A 16,965-nucleotide genomic window follows, 5' to 3' on the forward strand; every position below is an offset into this window, starting at 1 on the left:
AGAACTGGCCATTGTGGTACCGGTAAGAGAGGGAACCAGTAGTGAATGGCTGGCCCTGTTTGCATATTCTTGTAAATAAAGTTACTTTCTGTTTGACTGTCCAAACACATGCTGGAGTCTTCATGGCCCTCGCAAAAGCTACCCACTCTCCCCGTCATTCCCCTGCTCCTGAAGGTTACCTCGTTCTCCCAATCTCCCAATTCCTGATCACCCCATATCCAGTCACCTTCCCCACCCTCCCCCCCACCCTACTCATTTAAAAAAATGAGAATCTGACCCACTTTACAGCATATTTCAAGGAAGTAGCGTTAAATTTGTGTGATGGGCCCTTATGGTGATGCAGCAGTAGACACCTGCTCACAATAACAAGGAGCCTTCCTGTTGGTGAAAATGTTGAAGGAGATTTCTCAGCTTTGTGCTACCCCTATAGCAAAAACAATTTGTAGCTAGCAGCAGTCTCCACAACAAACCTGGAACAGCAGAAATGATCTCCAACATCCTCAATTTTTGTCAGTATAAAATAGTTGCCAATTTTGAGCATTAAAATCTGATACAGGTCTCATTTTACTTTCAGACTGGAATCAGACTTCTTATGGCTCCCAGTCACCTTATGAGAAAAATGAAGCTGCCATGATCCTGCCATTAGTCCTTCGATATCTGTGCCCTCCTTATATTTCTATATTTGGAATTGGCGCTATCGCAGCTGCTGTCATGTCCTCAACTGACTCCTCACTTCTTTCATCAAGTTCCATGTTCACCCATAATATCTACCGCAAGATTCTCAGACCAAAGGTAACTTGAAGAAAGTTTTTATGTTCACAAGTGCCACAGTCATTGCTGCTATCAAAGTTGAGTAACAATCAGATATCACAAATTATAAAATGTGTGAAAACATGGGGAACATTCAGTCCACTTAACGGCCCCCCCCCCCCCCTCGGCCCAGACATCGCTTTGTGAATCCTTGACACCAGAGACATGGGTTAGATTTTCATCTGTATCACCTGGGATGAAGTGTAAGGAGGAAAATTGGGCTCCGCCAATCACGCAGGGTTCACCCGAGTCTCCTCCGAATAATCTAAATGGAGAGAAAATGGCACAGAATATGCTTTCAGCACCGTCCAGCCCCACTTAATCTTGAAATGAAATTAAATGAAAATCACTTATTGTCACAAGTAGGCTTCAATGAAGTTACTATGAAAAGCCCCTAGTCGCCACATTCCGGCGCCTGTTCGGGGAGGCTGGTACGGGAATTGAACCGTGCTGCTGGCCTGCCTCGGTCTGCTTTCAAAGCCAGCGATTTAGCCCTGTCCTAAAATCTTCTGTTCTGACGGGTGATAATTTGCATTCAGGTGGTAGAAGCTAACATCTATTATTTGTAATTTTGTGTTATTACGCCGCACTTGCCAAATAAACCAGGATTTCTGGAAGAGCACAGTGGAAAACTGGTAGAAACCTCACCCACCTGACCTCCAGGAGCCCCAAAGGAATTAAGTCCTTATCTTGGCAGATATTTAATTACTGTAGCGCACAATGACTTACGAGGGAGACGAGTAGTGATGAAGTCGATGAGGCTTTATTAAGCGAGACTTGTCCCCAGCAGTTCAGCAGCAGAATGAAGCGGCGGGGAGAAGCTCGGGTTCTTATACTCCGCCTTCAGGGCGGAGCTAGGAGTCAACAGCCAACCAGGACCCGGGATCTGTCAGCCAATAGCATCACGGCTTCACAGTCCCACATGACCCCTAATACATACCACCACATTCACCCCTTGTTAAAAAGGAACCCGGCGGGGTGGTGGTTCGCATGGTGGTAGGGGTTTACAAGGCTGGTCCTGGGAGGAAAATTACGTGCATGTTACTACAGTTTTAGCCGTACACTGGGCTATGTACAAAGTTTGTGAAACTATTTACAATATTAGTAAGAGAAATTTTTTTTTTTGTTACAATCCAACAACATTCTTGGTGTCACGCCGATGCCACGAGTCGAGCGGGCAGTCTGGTCTTCCTCGTCGATCGCCTCAGCCCCGGTGGTGGTGCAGGTGCTTGTTCAGGCGTTGTCGTCTCCGGGAGCGTTTCGGTGTTCGTTCCTGTTTCACTCCTGGGCGGGCACGGGAGGAGGACCGATCCTCCCGGGAAGGGGGCGGTCGCGGGGTGCGCTGGTGGTAGGGAGGGGATGATCGGTGTCGGGGGGGTGTGTGTGTTGCCGGCAGGCGCCAGGTCCCGCAGGGAGACCGTGTCCTGTCGGCCGTCGGGGTACGCCACGTAGGCGTACTGCGGGTTCGCGTGGAGAAGGTGAACCCTCTCGACCAACGGGTCCGATTTGTGCGCCCGCACATGTTTCCGGAGCAAGATGGGTCCTGGGGCCGCCAGCCAGGTCGGCAGTGACGTTCCGGAGGAGGACTTCCTGGGGAAGACAAGGAGGCGGTCATGGGGCGTTTGGTTAGTGGTGGTACACAGCAGCGACCGGATGGAGTGGAGAGCATCCGGGAGTACCTCCTGCCACCGGGAAACTGGGAGATCCCTGGACCGTAGGGCCAGCAGGACGGTCTTCCAGACCATGCCGTTCTCCCTCTCTACTTGCCCGTTCCCCCGGGGGTTGTAGCTGGTCGTCCTGCTCGAGTCTATGCCCTTGCTGAGCAGGAACTGGCGCAGCTCGTCACTCATGAAGGAGGACCCCCTGTCGCTATGGATATATGCGGGGCAACCGAACAGTGTGAATATGGTGCTTTAATGACTGTGGCCGCTGTCATGTCGGGGCAGGGGATGGCGAAGGGGAAACAGGAGCACTCGTCCACCACGTTCAGGAAGTATGCGTTGCGGTCGGTGGAGGGGAGGGGCCCTTTGAAATCCAGACTGAGGCGTTCAAAGGGGCGGGAAGCCTTGATCAGGTGGGCTCTATCCGGCCTGAAAAAGTGCGGTTTGCACTCCGCGCAGATGTGGCAGTTCCTGGTGACTGTACGGACCTCCTCCACAGAGTAGGGGAGGTTGCGGGACTTTATGAAATGGTAGAACCGAGTGACCCCCGGGTGGCAGAGGTCCTCGTGGAGGGCTTGGAGACGGTCTATTTGTGCGTTGGCACATGTGCCGTGGGATAGGGCATCGGACGGCTCGTTCAGCTTTCCGGGACAGTACAAGATCTCGTAGTTGAAGGTGGAGAGCTCGATCCTCCACCTTAAGATCTTGTCATTTTTAATTTTGCCCCGCTGTGCATTATCGAACATGAAGGCTACCGACCGTTGGTCGGTGAGAAGAGTGAATCTCCTGCCGGCCAGGTAATGCCTCCAATGTCGGCATGGCTTGGGCTTCCTTTTCCACTGAGGAGTGGCGGATTTCTGAGGCGTGGAGGGTTCGGGAGAAAAAGGCCACGGGTCTGGCCGCTTGGTTAAGGGTGGCCGCCAGAGCTACGTCGAAAGCGTCGCTCGCGACCTGGAAGGGGAGGGACTCGTCGATGGTGCGCATCGTGGCCTTTGCGATATCCGCTTTGATGCGGCTGAAGGCCTGGCGAGCCTCTGTCGACAGGGGGAAGGTAGTGGTCTGTATTAGCGGGCGGGCGGGCCTTGTCTGCATATTGGGGGACCCACTGGGCGTAGGCAACGTTTCAGGGCTTTGGAGCAGTGGGGGAGGAGAAATTCCATAAGGGGGCGCATGCGTTCGGGGTCGGGGCCTATTATCCCATTGCGCACTACGTATCCCAGGATGGCCAACCGGTTTGTGCTAAAAACGCACTTTTCCTCGTTGTATGTGAGGTTCAAGGCGTTAGCGGTCTGGAGGAATTTTTGGAGGTTGGCGTCGTGGTCCTGCTGATCGTGGCCGCAGATGGTTACATTGTCGAGATACGGGAACGTGGCCTGCAACCCGTGCTGGTCAGCCATTCGGTCCATCTCCCGTTGGAAGACCGAGACCCCGTTCGTGACACCAAATGGGACCCTTAGGAAGTGGTATAGACGCCCGTCTGCCTCGAAGGCTGTGTACTTGCGGTCACCTGGGCGGATGGGGAGCTGGTGGTAGGCGGACTTGAGGTCCACGGTGGAGAAAACCTTATACTGGGCAATCTGATTTACCATGTTGGATATGCGGGGGAGAGGGTACGCATCTAGCTGTGTGTACCTGTTGATGGTCTGGCTATAGTCTATGACCATCCTTTGCTTCTCCCCGGTCTTTACTACTACCACCTGGGCTCTCCAGGGACTATTGCTGGCCTGGATTATGCCTTCCTTCAGCAACCGCTTGACTTCAGACTGAATAAATATCCGGTCCTGGGCGCTGTACCATCTGCTCCTAGTGGCGATGGGTTTGCAATCCGGGGTGAGGTTTGCAGACAAGGACGGCGGTTCAACCTTGAGAGTTGCGAGGCCGCAGATAGTGAGTGGGGGTATTGGGCCGCCGAATTGAAATGTTAGGCTCTGCAGGTTACACTGGAAATTTAATCTCAGTAATGTGGGCGCGCAGAGTTGGGGAAGGATGTAGCGCCTGTAGTTTTTAAACTCCCTCCCTTGCACCGTTAGGTTCGCGATGCAGAACCCTTTGATCTCTACGGAGTGGGATCCTGCAGCTAGGGAAATCTTTTGCGTACTTGGATGGATGGTCAGAAAACAGCGTCTTACCGTGTCTGGGTGAATGAAACCTTCGGTGCTCCCGGAGTCGATCAGGCATGATGTCTCGTGTCCGTTGATCAGCACCATTGTTGTCGTCGTCTGGAGCGTCCGGGGCCGTGATTAATCCAGCGTCACCGAAGCCAGTCGTGGTCGTAGTGTCACGGCGTCTTCTTCGGACCCCGTGGAGCCGTCGATGCTGGGGTCCTTTGTTGTCATCCAAGATGGCGCCGTCCATGAATCGCACGCGGCCGGGGGTGGACAAAATGGCCACCCCCGTGGATCGCACGTGGTCGGGGGTGGACAAAATGGCCACCCCCATGAATCGCACGTGGCTGGGGGGTCACAGGATGGCGGCGTCCATCCTCCCCTCGTGGTGCCCGGGACCCAAAATGGCGGCGCCCGCGGGTCGCACATGGGGCGCTGGGGGGGTTGGGGTGCTTTTGGGATGCGCTGGGCTCGTTCTTCTCCGGGGATTGAGGCGACCCCCCGGGACCGGCACACAGCCGCGTAATGGCCCTTCTTGCCGCAGCTTTTGCAAATAGCTGCGTGGGCCGGGCAGCGCTGCCGGGGGTGTTTCGCTTGCCCGCAGAAATAGCAGCGGGCCCCCCGGGGATGGTCTGGCGTTTTAACCGCGCAAGCCTGTGAGGGAGGGGTGGGGGTTTGTCGCGACGGGGGTCCACGGAGCCCAAAGGGCTGCCGCGCGGTCGGGGCCGTAGGCGCGGGCGTTTTGCGAGGCCACATCTAGGGAAGCTGCAATGGCCCGTGCCTCTGAGAGTCCTAGCGACTCTCTTTCTAAAAGTCTTTGGCGGATTTGGGGAGAGTTCATACCTGCCACAAACGCATCGCGAATTAGCATGTCCGTGTGTTCGATCGCGTTCACCGGCGGGCAGCTGCAGCCCTGTCCCAAAATTAGCAGCGCGGCGTAGAATTCTTCTAGTGATTCTCCGGGACTTTGCCGTCTCGTTGCGAGTTGGTAGCGCGCGTAGACCTGGTTCACGGCGCGAACGTAGATGCTCTTCAGTGATGCGAGCGCCGTCGGAAAATCCTCTGCGTCTTCTATGAGAGGGTAAATTTCCGGGCTTACCCTCGAATGCAGGACCTGCATTTTCTGGTCTTCTGTGATCCGGCCGGGGGCCGTTCGGAGGTAGCCTTCAAAACATGCTTGCCAGTGTTTAAATACTGCTGCCGAGTTCGCTGCGTGGGGGCTGATCCGCAGGCATTCCGGGGCGATCCGGAGCTCCATAGTCCTTTAAGCTCGCTTAATAAATTGTAGCGCACAATGACTTATGAGAGAGACGAGTAGTGATGAAGTCGATGAGGCTTTATTAAGCGAGACTTGTCCCCAGCAGTTCAGCAATAGAATGAAGCGGCGGGGAGAAGCTCGGGTTCTTATACTCCGCCTTCAGGGCGGAGCCAGGAGTCAACAGCCAACCAGGACCTGGGATCTGTCAGCCAATAGCATCACGGCTTCACAGTCCCACATGACCCCTAATACATACCACCACAATTACTTCCCCTGTAAACAGAAAGCCTACCCCCAAGAGCCGTGGGCATCTCCATTACAGGCAGTGCCATCGGGAGCGATGGATGCTGCCAAGGGGGCACGGTAGCACAGTGGTTAGCACTGTTGCTTCACAGCTCCAGGGTCTCAGGTTCGATTACTGGCTTGGGTCACTGTCTGTGTGGAGTCTGCACGTTCTCCCTGTGTCTGCATGGGTTTCCTCCGGGTGCTCCGGTTTCCTCCCACAGCCCAAAGATGTGCAGGTTAGGTGGATTGGCCATGCTAAATTGCCTTTAGTGTCCAAAAAGGTTAGTGGGGTTACGGGGATAGGGTGGAGGTATGGGCTTAGGTAGGGTGCTCTTTCCAAAAACCGGTGCATACTCGATGGGCTGAATGGCCTCCTTCTGCACTGTAAATTCTATGATTCTATGAATCCATTTGTGCCTTTACCAGGGATGATCATTAGATCTTTGGAAAAAGATGAGTGATGGCAGGTTGGGTGTCATGGGGAGGACATCACCAGCGAGGTGTGGGGAGGAAGAGATTGGAAGAAAGGCCACAGGGAGGTTGGCTGTGTGTGTGGCTCTCTGCAGGCCCCACTTCCGTATACTGGGCCTCCTCTCTCTACTCTTTTTCCAGTACATTAATAACTATCAGTGCTCTTGCCTGCTCTCACCCTGAATTGGAAAACTCCATTAATTTTGCTTCCAGTTTCCACCCTTCTCTCAGTTTCACAAGATCCATCTCCAACTCTTCCATTCCTTCCCGACTTTTCTGCCTCCATTTCTGGCCATAATCTATCAACTAATATTCATTATAAACTCACAGCTATCTCAACTACACTTTGTCGCTCCCGACACTCTGCAAGGACACCATTCCTTCTCCTAATCCGTCCATCTCTGCTGCATTTGTTTCAATGAAGCATCCTTCTGAAATGTCTGGGGTGGGATTCTGTGTCCCACCACACCCGTTTTCTGGTGCAGTGCGCCCCTGCCGGCAGCAGGATCCTCCGTCCTGGCAGCTGGCCAAGGGAGTTTCCCATTGTGGCCACCCCCATGCCGTCAGGAAGTCCGCGGGCGTGAGTGCGCTGCCGGCGAAGTGGAAGATCCCGCCGACTGAGAATCCAGCCTTTATCGGAGGATTCCCTCCCACACTTCACCATGCTTGACGGGGCCCTCAAACATGTCTGCCACATTCCCTCATAACCACGAGTCCTCAACTTCCATCCCACCAACCGACATATTTAACTTCCACCATGATGCCACTATCAAACACATCTTCCCCTCCCTCCCCTTTAACATCCCCGGGGTACCGTTCCCTCCGTATCATCCGGTACACTCAATCACTCCCAATACCCTGTCCCCTTTCTACTGCATCTTTCCATGTAATTATAGAAGATGTAATACCTGCCCTTTTATCTCCTCTGTCCTCAGTGTCCAAGGTCCCAAACACTTCCAGTTTAGACTACTGTATTCCCTGCTCACAATGTGGCCTCCTTTACACTGGGGATACCAAATGCTGTGCAGAGCACCTGTCATTTTAGTTCCCCACATTGCTCTCACGCTCACATCTCTGTCCTTGGCCTGCTGCATTGTTCCAATTAATTTCAACACAACTTCGGAAAAAGCATCATCTTTCAATTAGGTCCTTCAAGGCTCAATATTGAGTTCAACAATTTCAGACCGTAAACTCTGCCCCCCCCCCCCGCCCCACCCCCATTTTGCTTCCTCTTCTTTGCATGTTTCCATTTATTTTTGCTTACAGACAGCAGTGCAGCTGCTCTGGGAAGATCTTTTGGGTGGGATTCTCTGGTCTCCCATCACATGTTTCTTGGTGACGGGAGGCGACGCATCGTTTGCTGGTGGCGGGATTATCTGGTTCTGCCGTCAACGGAAATTCCCATTGAAGCCGCCCACCCTGCTGGAAAACCCATGGGAGAGAACGGTCAGAGAATTCTTGCCTGTGTTTCTTTTCTTGCCTCATCATCATTCTCTTTGACCTTGTAAGAATAATTCTTCTATCATTCAATTTCACCTGTCTTCCACACTATCGCAGACCTGCATTTGTCCTGGTGTTATCCACACCTTGCTCAAATCCTATTACACCTCGAACTCCCAGAGTGGATGGTAAGGGTGTAGCTCTGTTATTTAAGGATGACATTCAGGCAATAGTAAGGGATGACATTGGTGCTATGGAGGAGAAGGTTGAATCCATTTGGGTGGAAATCAGGAATAGTAAGGCGAAAAAGTCACTGATAGGAGTAGTCTATAGGCCACCAAATAGTAACATTATGGTGGGGCAGGCAATAAACAAAGAAATAACGGATACATGTAGAAATGGTACAGCAGTTATCATGGGGGATTTTAATCTACATGTCGATTGGTATAACCAGGTCGGCCAAGGCAGCCTTGAGGAGGAGTTTATAGAATGTATCCACGATAGTTTCCTAGAATAGTATGTAATGGAACCTACGAGTGAACAAGCGGTCCTAGATCTGGTCCTGTGTAATGAGACAGGATTGATTAATGATCTCATAGTTAGGGATCCTCTCAGAAGGAGCGAACATAATATGGTGGAATTTAAAATACAGATGGAGGGTGAGAAGGTAAAATCAAACACTAGTGTTTTGTGCTTAAACAAAGGCGATTACAATGGGATGCGAGAAGAACTAGCTAAGGTAGACTGGGAGCAAAGATTTTATGGTGAAACAGTTGAGGAACAGTGGAGAACCTTCCAATCGAGTTTTCACAGTGCTCAGCAAAGGTTTATACTAACAAAAAGGAAGGATGGTAGAAAGAGGGAAAATCGACTGTGGATATCGAAGGAAATAAGGTAGAGTATCAAATTGAAGGAAAAAGCATACAAAGTGGCAAAGATTAGTGGGAGACTAGAGGACTAGGAAATCCTTAGGGGGCAACAGAAAGCTACTTAAAAAACTATAAAGAAGAGTAAGATAGATTATGAGAGTACATAGAACATAGAACATAGTACAGACAGTGCAGAAGGAGGCCATTCGGCCCATCGAGTCTGCACCGACCCACTTAAGCCCTCACTTCCACCCTATCCCCGTAACCCAATAACCCCTCCTAACCTTTTTGGTCACTAAAGGCAATTTATCATGGCCAATCCGCCTAATCTGCACATCTTTTGGACTGTGGGAGGAAACCGGAGCACCCGGAGGAAACCCACGCAGACACGGGGAGAACGTGCAGACTCCGCACAGACAGTGACCCAGCGGGGAATCGAACCTGGGGCCCTGGCGCTGTGAAGCTACAGTGCTATCCACTTGTGCTACCGTGCTGAGTACTTACTCAGAATATAAAAACAGAGAGTAAAAGTTTCTACAAATATATAAAACAAAAAAGAGTGGTGAAGGTAAATATTGGTCCTTTAGCGGATGAGAAGGGAGATTTAATAATGGGAGATGAGGAAATGGCTGAGGAACTGAACAGGTTCTTTGGGTCAGTCTTCACAGTGAAAGACACAAATAACACGGCAGTGACTGATGGAAATGAGGCCAAGACAGGTGAGGACCTTGAGATGATTGTTATCACTAAGGAGGTAGTGATGGGCAAGCTAATGGGGCTAAAGGTAGACAAGTCTCCTGGCCCTGATGGCATGCATCCCAGAGTGCTAAAAGAGATGGCTAGGGAAATTGCAAATGCACTAGTGATAATTTACCAAAATTCACGAGACTCTGGGGTGGTCCCGGCGGATTGGAAATGAGCAAACATGACACCACTGTTTAAAAAAAGGAAGTAGGCAGAAAGTGAGTAACTATAGGCCAGTTAGCTTAACTTCGGTAGTAGGGAAGATGCTGGAATCTATCATCAAGGAAGAAATAGCGAGGCATCTGGATGGACATTGTCCCATTGGGCAGACGCAGCATGGGTTCATAAAGGGCCGGTCATGCCTAACTAATTTAGTGGAATTTGTTGAGGACATTACCAGTGCGGTAGATAACGGGGAGCCAATGGATGTGGTATATCTGTATTTCCAGAGAGCTTTTGACAAGGTGCCACACAAAAGGTTGCTGCATAAGATAAAGATGCATGGCATTAAGGGGAAAGTAGTAGCATGGATAGAGGATTGGTTAATTAATAGAAAACAAAGAGTGGGGATTAATGGGTGTTTCTCTGGTTGGCAATCAGTAGCTAGTGGTGTCCCTCATGGATCAGTGTTGGGCCCACAATTGATCACAATTTACATAGATGATTTGGAGTTGGGGACCAAGAGCAATGTGTCCAAGTTTGCAGACGACACTAAGATGAGTGGTAAAGCAAAAAGTGCAGAGGATACTGGAAGTCTGCAGAGGGATTTGGATAGGCTAAGTGAATGGGCTAGGGTCTGGCAGATGGAATATAATGTTGACAAATGTGAGGTAGGAATAACAGCAAAAGGGATTATCATTTAAATGATAAAATATTAAAACCTGCTGCTGTGCAGAGAGACCTGGGTGTGCTAGTGCATGAGTCGCAGAAAGTTGGTTTTCAGGTGCAACAGGTGATTAAGAAGGCAAATGGAATTTTGCCCTTCATTGCTAGAGGGATGGAGTTTAAGACTAGGGAGGTTCTGCTGCAATTGTATAAGGTGTTAGTGAGGCCACACCTGGAGTATTGTGTTCAGTTTTGGCCTCCTTACCTGAGAAAGGACGTACTAGCACTGGAGGGTGTCCAGAGGAGATTCACTAGGTTAATTCCAGAGCTGAAGGGGTTGGATTATGAGGAGAGGTTGAGTAGACTGGGACTGTACCCGTTGGAATTTAGAAGGGTGAGGGGGGATCTTATAGAAACATATAAAATTATGAAGGGAATAGATAGGATAGATGCGGGCAGGTTGTCTTCACTGGCAGACGAAAGCAGAACTAGGGGGCATAGCCTCAAAATAAGGGGAAGTAGATTTAGGACTGAGTTTAGGAGGAACTTCTTCACCCAAAGGGTTGTGAATCTATGGAATTCCTTACCCAGTGAAGCAGTAGAGGCTCCTTTATTAAATGTTTTTAAGATAAAGATAGATAGTTTTGTTGAAGAATAAAGGGATTAAGGGTTATGGTGTTCGGGCCGGAAAGTGATGCTGAGTCCACACAAGATCAGCCATGATCTCATTGAATGATGGAGCAGGCTCGAGGGGCCAGATGGCCTACTCCTGCTCCTAGTTCTTTTGTTCTTATGTTCTTAAAGATGCATGGCATGAAGGGTAAAGTAGTAGCTTGGATAATAAATCAATGCGACTAAGGGGAAGAGTAGACAGGGAAGAGATGATGAACGCAAAGGGACAGGGGGGTCTGAGGTGCATTTGTTTTAATGCGAGAAGTGTAGCAGGTAAGGCAGATGAACTTAGGGCTTGGATTAGTACCTGGGAATATGATGTTATTGGTATTACTGAGACTTGGTTGAGGGAAGGGCAAGACTGGCAACTAAATATCCCAGGGTATAGATGCTTCAGGAGGGATAGAGAGGGAGGTAAAAGGGGTGGAGGAGTTGCATTACTGGTCAGAGATGATATCACAGCTGTGATTAAGGAGGGCACGATGGAGGATTCAAGCACTGAGGCAATATGGGTAGAGCTAGGAAATAGGAAGGGTGCAGTAATATTGTTGGGACTTTACTACAGGCCTCCCAAAAGCGAGCGTGAAGTAAAGGCACAAATATGTCGACAGATTATAGAAAAATGTAGGAGCAATAGGGTGGTCGTGATGGGAGATTTTAACTTCCCCAACATTGAATGGGACTCATGAAGTGTTGGAGGCGTAGATGGAGCAGACTTTGTAAGGAGCATCCAGGACAGTTTTTTAGAGCAGTATGTAAATAGTCCAACTCAGGAAGGGGCCATACTGGACCTGGTATTGGGGAATGATCCCGACCAGGTGGTTGAAGTTTCAGTCGGTGATTACTTTGGGAATAGCGATCACAATTTCATAAGTTTTAGAATACTCATGGACAAAGACGAGAGTGGTCCTAAAGGAAGAGTGTTAAATTGGGGAAAGGCCAAATATAACAAAATTCGGCAGGAGCTAGGGAATGTGGATTGGGAGCAGCTGTTTAAGGGTAAATCCACATTTGAATTGTGGGAGTCTTTTAAGGAAAGGTTGATTAGAGTGCAGGACAGACATGTCCCTGTGAAAATGAGGGATAGAAATGGCAAGATTAGGGAACCATGGATGACGGGTGGAATTGTGAGACTAGCTAAGATGAAAAAGGAAGCATACATAAGATCTAGGAGACTTAAAACTGATGAAGCTTTGGAGGAATATCGGGAAAGTAGGACAAATCTCAAACGCGCAATAATGAGGGCTAAAAGGGGTCATGAAATATCTTTGGCTAACAGGGTTAAGGAAAATCCCAAAACCTTTTATTCATATATAAGGAGCAAGAGGGTAACTAGAGAAAGGATTGGTCAAGTCGGCATAAGGAAGGGGGAAGTTTTGGGTATTCTAAAAGGCATTAAGGTGGACAGGTCCCCAGGTCCGGATGGGATCTATCCCAGGTTACTGAGGGAAGCGAGGGACGAAATAGCTGGGGCCTTAACAGATATCTTTGCAGCATCCTTGAGCATGGGTGAGGTCCCGGAGGACTGGAGAATAGCTAATGTTGTCCCTTTGTTTAAGAAGGGTAGCAGGGATAATCCAGGGAAGTATAGACCTGTGAGCTTGACGTCAGTGGTAGGCAAACTGTTGGAGAAGATACTGAGGGATAGGATCTATTCACATTTGGAAGAAAATAGACTTATCAATGATAGGCAGCATGGTTTTGTGCAGGGAAGGTCATGTCTTACAAACCTAATAGAATTCTTTGAGGAAGTGACAAAGTGAATTGATGAGGGAAGGGCTGTAGATGTCATATACATGGACTTCAGTAAGGCGTTTGATAAAGTTTCCCATGGCAGGTTGATGGAAAAAGTGAAGTCGTATGGGGTTCAGGGTGTACTAGCTAGACGGATAAAGAACTGGCTGGGCAACAGGAGACAGAGAGTAGTGGTGGAAGGAAGTGCCTCAAAATGGAGAAAGGTGACTAGTGGTGTTCCACAGGGATCTGTGCTCGGACCACTGTTGTTTGTGATCTACATAAATGATCTGGACGAAGGTACAGGTGGTCTGATTAGCAAGTTTTCAGATGATACTAAGATTGTGGAGTTGCAGATAGCGAGGAGGACTGTCAGAGAATACAGCAAAATATAGATCGATTGGAGAGTTGGGCAGAGAAATGGAAGATGGAGTTCAATCCAGGCAAATGCGAGGTGATGCATTTTGGAAGATCTAATTCAAGAGCGGACTATACGGTCAATGGAAGAGTCCTGGGGAAAATTGATGTACAGAGAGATCTGGGAGTTCAGGTCCATTGTACCCTGACGGTGACAACGCAGGTCGATAGAGTGGTCAAGAAGGCATACAGCATGCTTGCCTTCATCAGACGGGGTATTGAGTACAAGAGTCGGCAGGTCATGTTACAGTTGTATAGGACTTTGGTTAGGCCACATTTGGAATACTGCTGCAGTTCTGGTTGCCACATTAACAGAAGAATGTGAATGCTTTAGAGAGGGTGCAGAGGAGGTTCACCAGGATGTTGCCTGGTATGGAAGGTGCTAGCTATGAAGAAAGGTTGAGTAGATTAGGATTGTTTTCATTGGAACGAAGGAGGTTGGGGGGGGGGGGGGGGGGGGGGGGGGACCTGATTGAGGTCTACAAAATTATGAGAGGTATAGACAGGATGGATGACAACAGGTTTTTTCCAAGAGTGGGGGTGTCAATTACAAGAGGTCACAATTTCAAGGTGAGAGGGGAAAGTTTAAGGGAGATGTGCATGGAATGTTTTTTACGCAGTGGGTGGTGGGTGCCTGGAACGCTTTGCCAGCAGAGGTGGTAGAGACGGGCACGATAGCATCATTCAAGATGCATCTCGACAGGTATATGAACGGACGGGGAACAGAGGGAAGTAGATCCTTGGAAAATAGGCAACAGGTTTAGATAAAGGATCTGGATCAGCGCAGGCTGGGAGGGCCGAAGGGCCTGTTCCTGTGCTGTAATTTTCTTTGTTCTTTGTTCTTGTTCTGGATAGAGGATTGGTTAATTAATGGAAAACAAAGAGTGGGGATTAATGGGTGTTTCTCTGGTTGGCAATCAGTAGCTAATGGTGTGCCTCAGTGATCAGTGTTGGGCCCACAATTGTTCACAATTTACATAGATGATTTGGAGTTGGGGACCAAGTGCAATGTGTCCAAGTTTGCAGACGACACGAAGATGAGTGGTAAAGCAAAAAGTGCAGAGGATACCAGAAGTCTGCAGAGGGATTTGGATAGGTTAAGTGAATGGGCTAGGGCCTGGCAGATGAAATACAATGTTGACAAATGTGAGGTTATCCATTTTGGTAGGAATAACAGCAAAAGGGATTATTATTTAAATTATAAAATATTAAAATATGCTGCTGTGAAGAGAGACCTGGGTGTGCTAGTGCATGAGTCTGTTGCTAACTTTGCCTTAGTTTAATTGCTCTGTTTTATCACCTTTGCTCTTGAGTCGCCAGGTATCTTTATGATACCGCCATGTGGTTCAAGTCCGAGTAATGATCAATAGTCCAACACACCGATTAGTAAGATTTAAATCAACGCACATTTATTATATACAGTAATCACTACTCATGCACAAATTCTACATTTAAGCTACTTCTACAACTAACAGGCCTATACTTAACTTGGAACTGGCCCACCAGGTCAGGGAAACAAATGGCCTTTCGTTCGGGTTCTGAGCCTGCGGGATTCGAAGTTGGTACAGATTGATGGCTAGGAGCGCCTATCTCGTAGTGAGCATTGAAGTAAGATTACAGGTTCGATCGGCTGCTGATGAGTGACGAGAGCTGGAAGAGAGCTGGAAGAGAGAGCGCCTTGAACTTGGGGCTCAATTCTTATAGTCCCCAGGGGCTTCCCGCCTTTCGGGGCGGACCCTGTACCTGGTCCCAAGTGATTGGACTTTGTTCGATTTGCTCCAATGCTGGAGCGGTTCCCTGATCGATGGGCAGTCTTGAGGTGGTCGTTGGAATTTAGAAGGATGCGGGGGGGATCTTATAGAAACATATAAAATTATGAAGGGAATAGATAGGATAGATGCGGGCAGGTTGTTTCCACTGGCGGGTGAAAGCAGAACTAGGGGGCATAGCCTCAAAATAAGGGGAAGTACATTTAGGACTGAGCTTAGGAGGAACTTCTTCACCCAAAGGGTTGTGAATCTATGGAATTCCTTGCCCAGTGAAGCAGTTGAGGCTCCTTCATTAAATGTTTTTAAGATAAAGGTAGATAGTTTTTTGAAGAATAAAGGGATGAAAGGTTATGGTGTTCGGGCTGGAAAGTGGAGATGAGTCCACAAAAGATCAGCCATGATCTCATTGAATGGTGGAGCAGGCTCGAGGGGCCAGATGGCCTACTCCTGCTCCTAGTTCTTATGTCCTCCCAGTTTTGATGAAAGCTCATTGATCTGAAACATTTAACTGCACTTCCCTTTCCACAAATGCCGCTTGACCCGCTGACTGCTTCTAGATTTTTCTTCTTTCATTTCAGATTTCCAGCATCGGCGGTATTCCACTTTTTGTTTGGCAATTAAATCATTCAGACAGTGCCCATTTTCCATACACTCACTGGGCATGATTTTCCAGCCTTCCTGCTGGCATGATCTTCCAGTCCTGCCTTGGGCACGTAGTTCAAGAAATTATGAAATCATGGCCTTATTAATAACTCTTCTGAGCCAAACACAAGATGGCTTCATAACATTGTCAGAGGTGTTAATACTTGAGATGATATTTTATTGGTTTGTGTGTCATAGTCTTCCACTGTGCTCAGGTTTAACCATATCTCATCACAATTTGGAGTAGGTATTTTCATTGCTTTATCTTATTTTATTGGCGCGTGCCACCTGTTATTTAGGTATGCACTGATGACAATTAGCAAATGATATCTTTGCGAAAAAGCTCTGGTCACACACTTTTACCCAAACTCCCTCTACGTTTACCATTTGGGGTTTATCATGTAGGTGATCTTAAGGTATTCTCAGATGTTTTAACATTCTACGCCTGTATTTGCCTTTAGAATGACTCAGTTATTTACACAGAATTTAGCTTCTCATAATTCAACCCTTTATTTTTCAATTTCTAGGCATCAGAGAAGGAAATCCTCTATGCAATGAAGACTACAATCTTGGTAGTGACAGTACTTGCCACTATCCTTGCTCTCTTCACCAACACCATCTATGGCCTTTACGCATTAAGTGCTGACCTCGTGTACGTTATCCTTTTTCCACAGCTTGTTTGTGTTCTGTATGTTCCATGTGCGAATAGACTCGGATTCGTCACTGGAGTACTTACAGCAGCAGTGCTCAGGGTTGCTGGGGGGGAACCTCTTTTTAATTTTCCAGCTGTTATCCACTTTCCTGGAGGTTATTTCCAGGGTGGTGATTATATCCAGATTTTTCCATATAAAACCTTTGCAATGCTCTCCTCTTTGATAGTGACTGTAACCTTGTCATACATCAGCAAACTTAAATGGCCAGAGGGGTATGTAACTGCCTATAACTTGACAGAAATGTCAAGTGAGCCAAGAACCACTGCTTAATCATTTTTATAAACTGGAATAAGAACAGGGGAACAATATTTAACATAGTCACACTTGGGCAGGACCGAAGTCAGGTTCAGTCTTCTTATCCAGAGTATCACTAGGGCCTGCCAATTATAAGGCTTTATTTGGATTTAAATAGTAATAAGTAACAAAAGAAATGTTTGCAATATTTCCAGTGGTGCTGGACAATCTTGCGGAATGTATTTAGCAATGTTCTCCACCTCCTACTACAATTCAGGCTTCATATATTGTTTCTGACCCTTGTTAGGACACCAGA

General features: G+C 48.4%; 1 protein-coding gene across 1 annotated transcript in view; it reads left to right on the top strand.

Moving 5' to 3' along the window:
• LOC140391451 (high-affinity choline transporter 1-like) overlaps positions 1–16,708 on the top strand; it is a 48,221-nt gene extending 31,513 nt beyond the window's left edge. Inside the window, exons 7-8 of the mRNA XM_072475965.1 lie at positions 575–792; positions 16,230–16,708. Of these exons, the coding sequence (XP_072332066.1) occupies positions 575–792; positions 16,230–16,685 (674 nt within the window). The 3' untranslated portion in view covers positions 16,686–16,708. The remainder of the gene's footprint in view (positions 1–574; positions 793–16,229) is intronic.
• Positions 16,709–16,965: the final 257 nt, after the last annotated feature.

This window comes from Scyliorhinus torazame, chromosome 15, assembly GCF_047496885.1.
Source record: "Scyliorhinus torazame isolate Kashiwa2021f chromosome 15, sScyTor2.1, whole genome shotgun sequence".
NCBI classification, from domain to species: domain Eukaryota; kingdom Metazoa; phylum Chordata; class Chondrichthyes; order Carcharhiniformes; family Scyliorhinidae; genus Scyliorhinus; species Scyliorhinus torazame.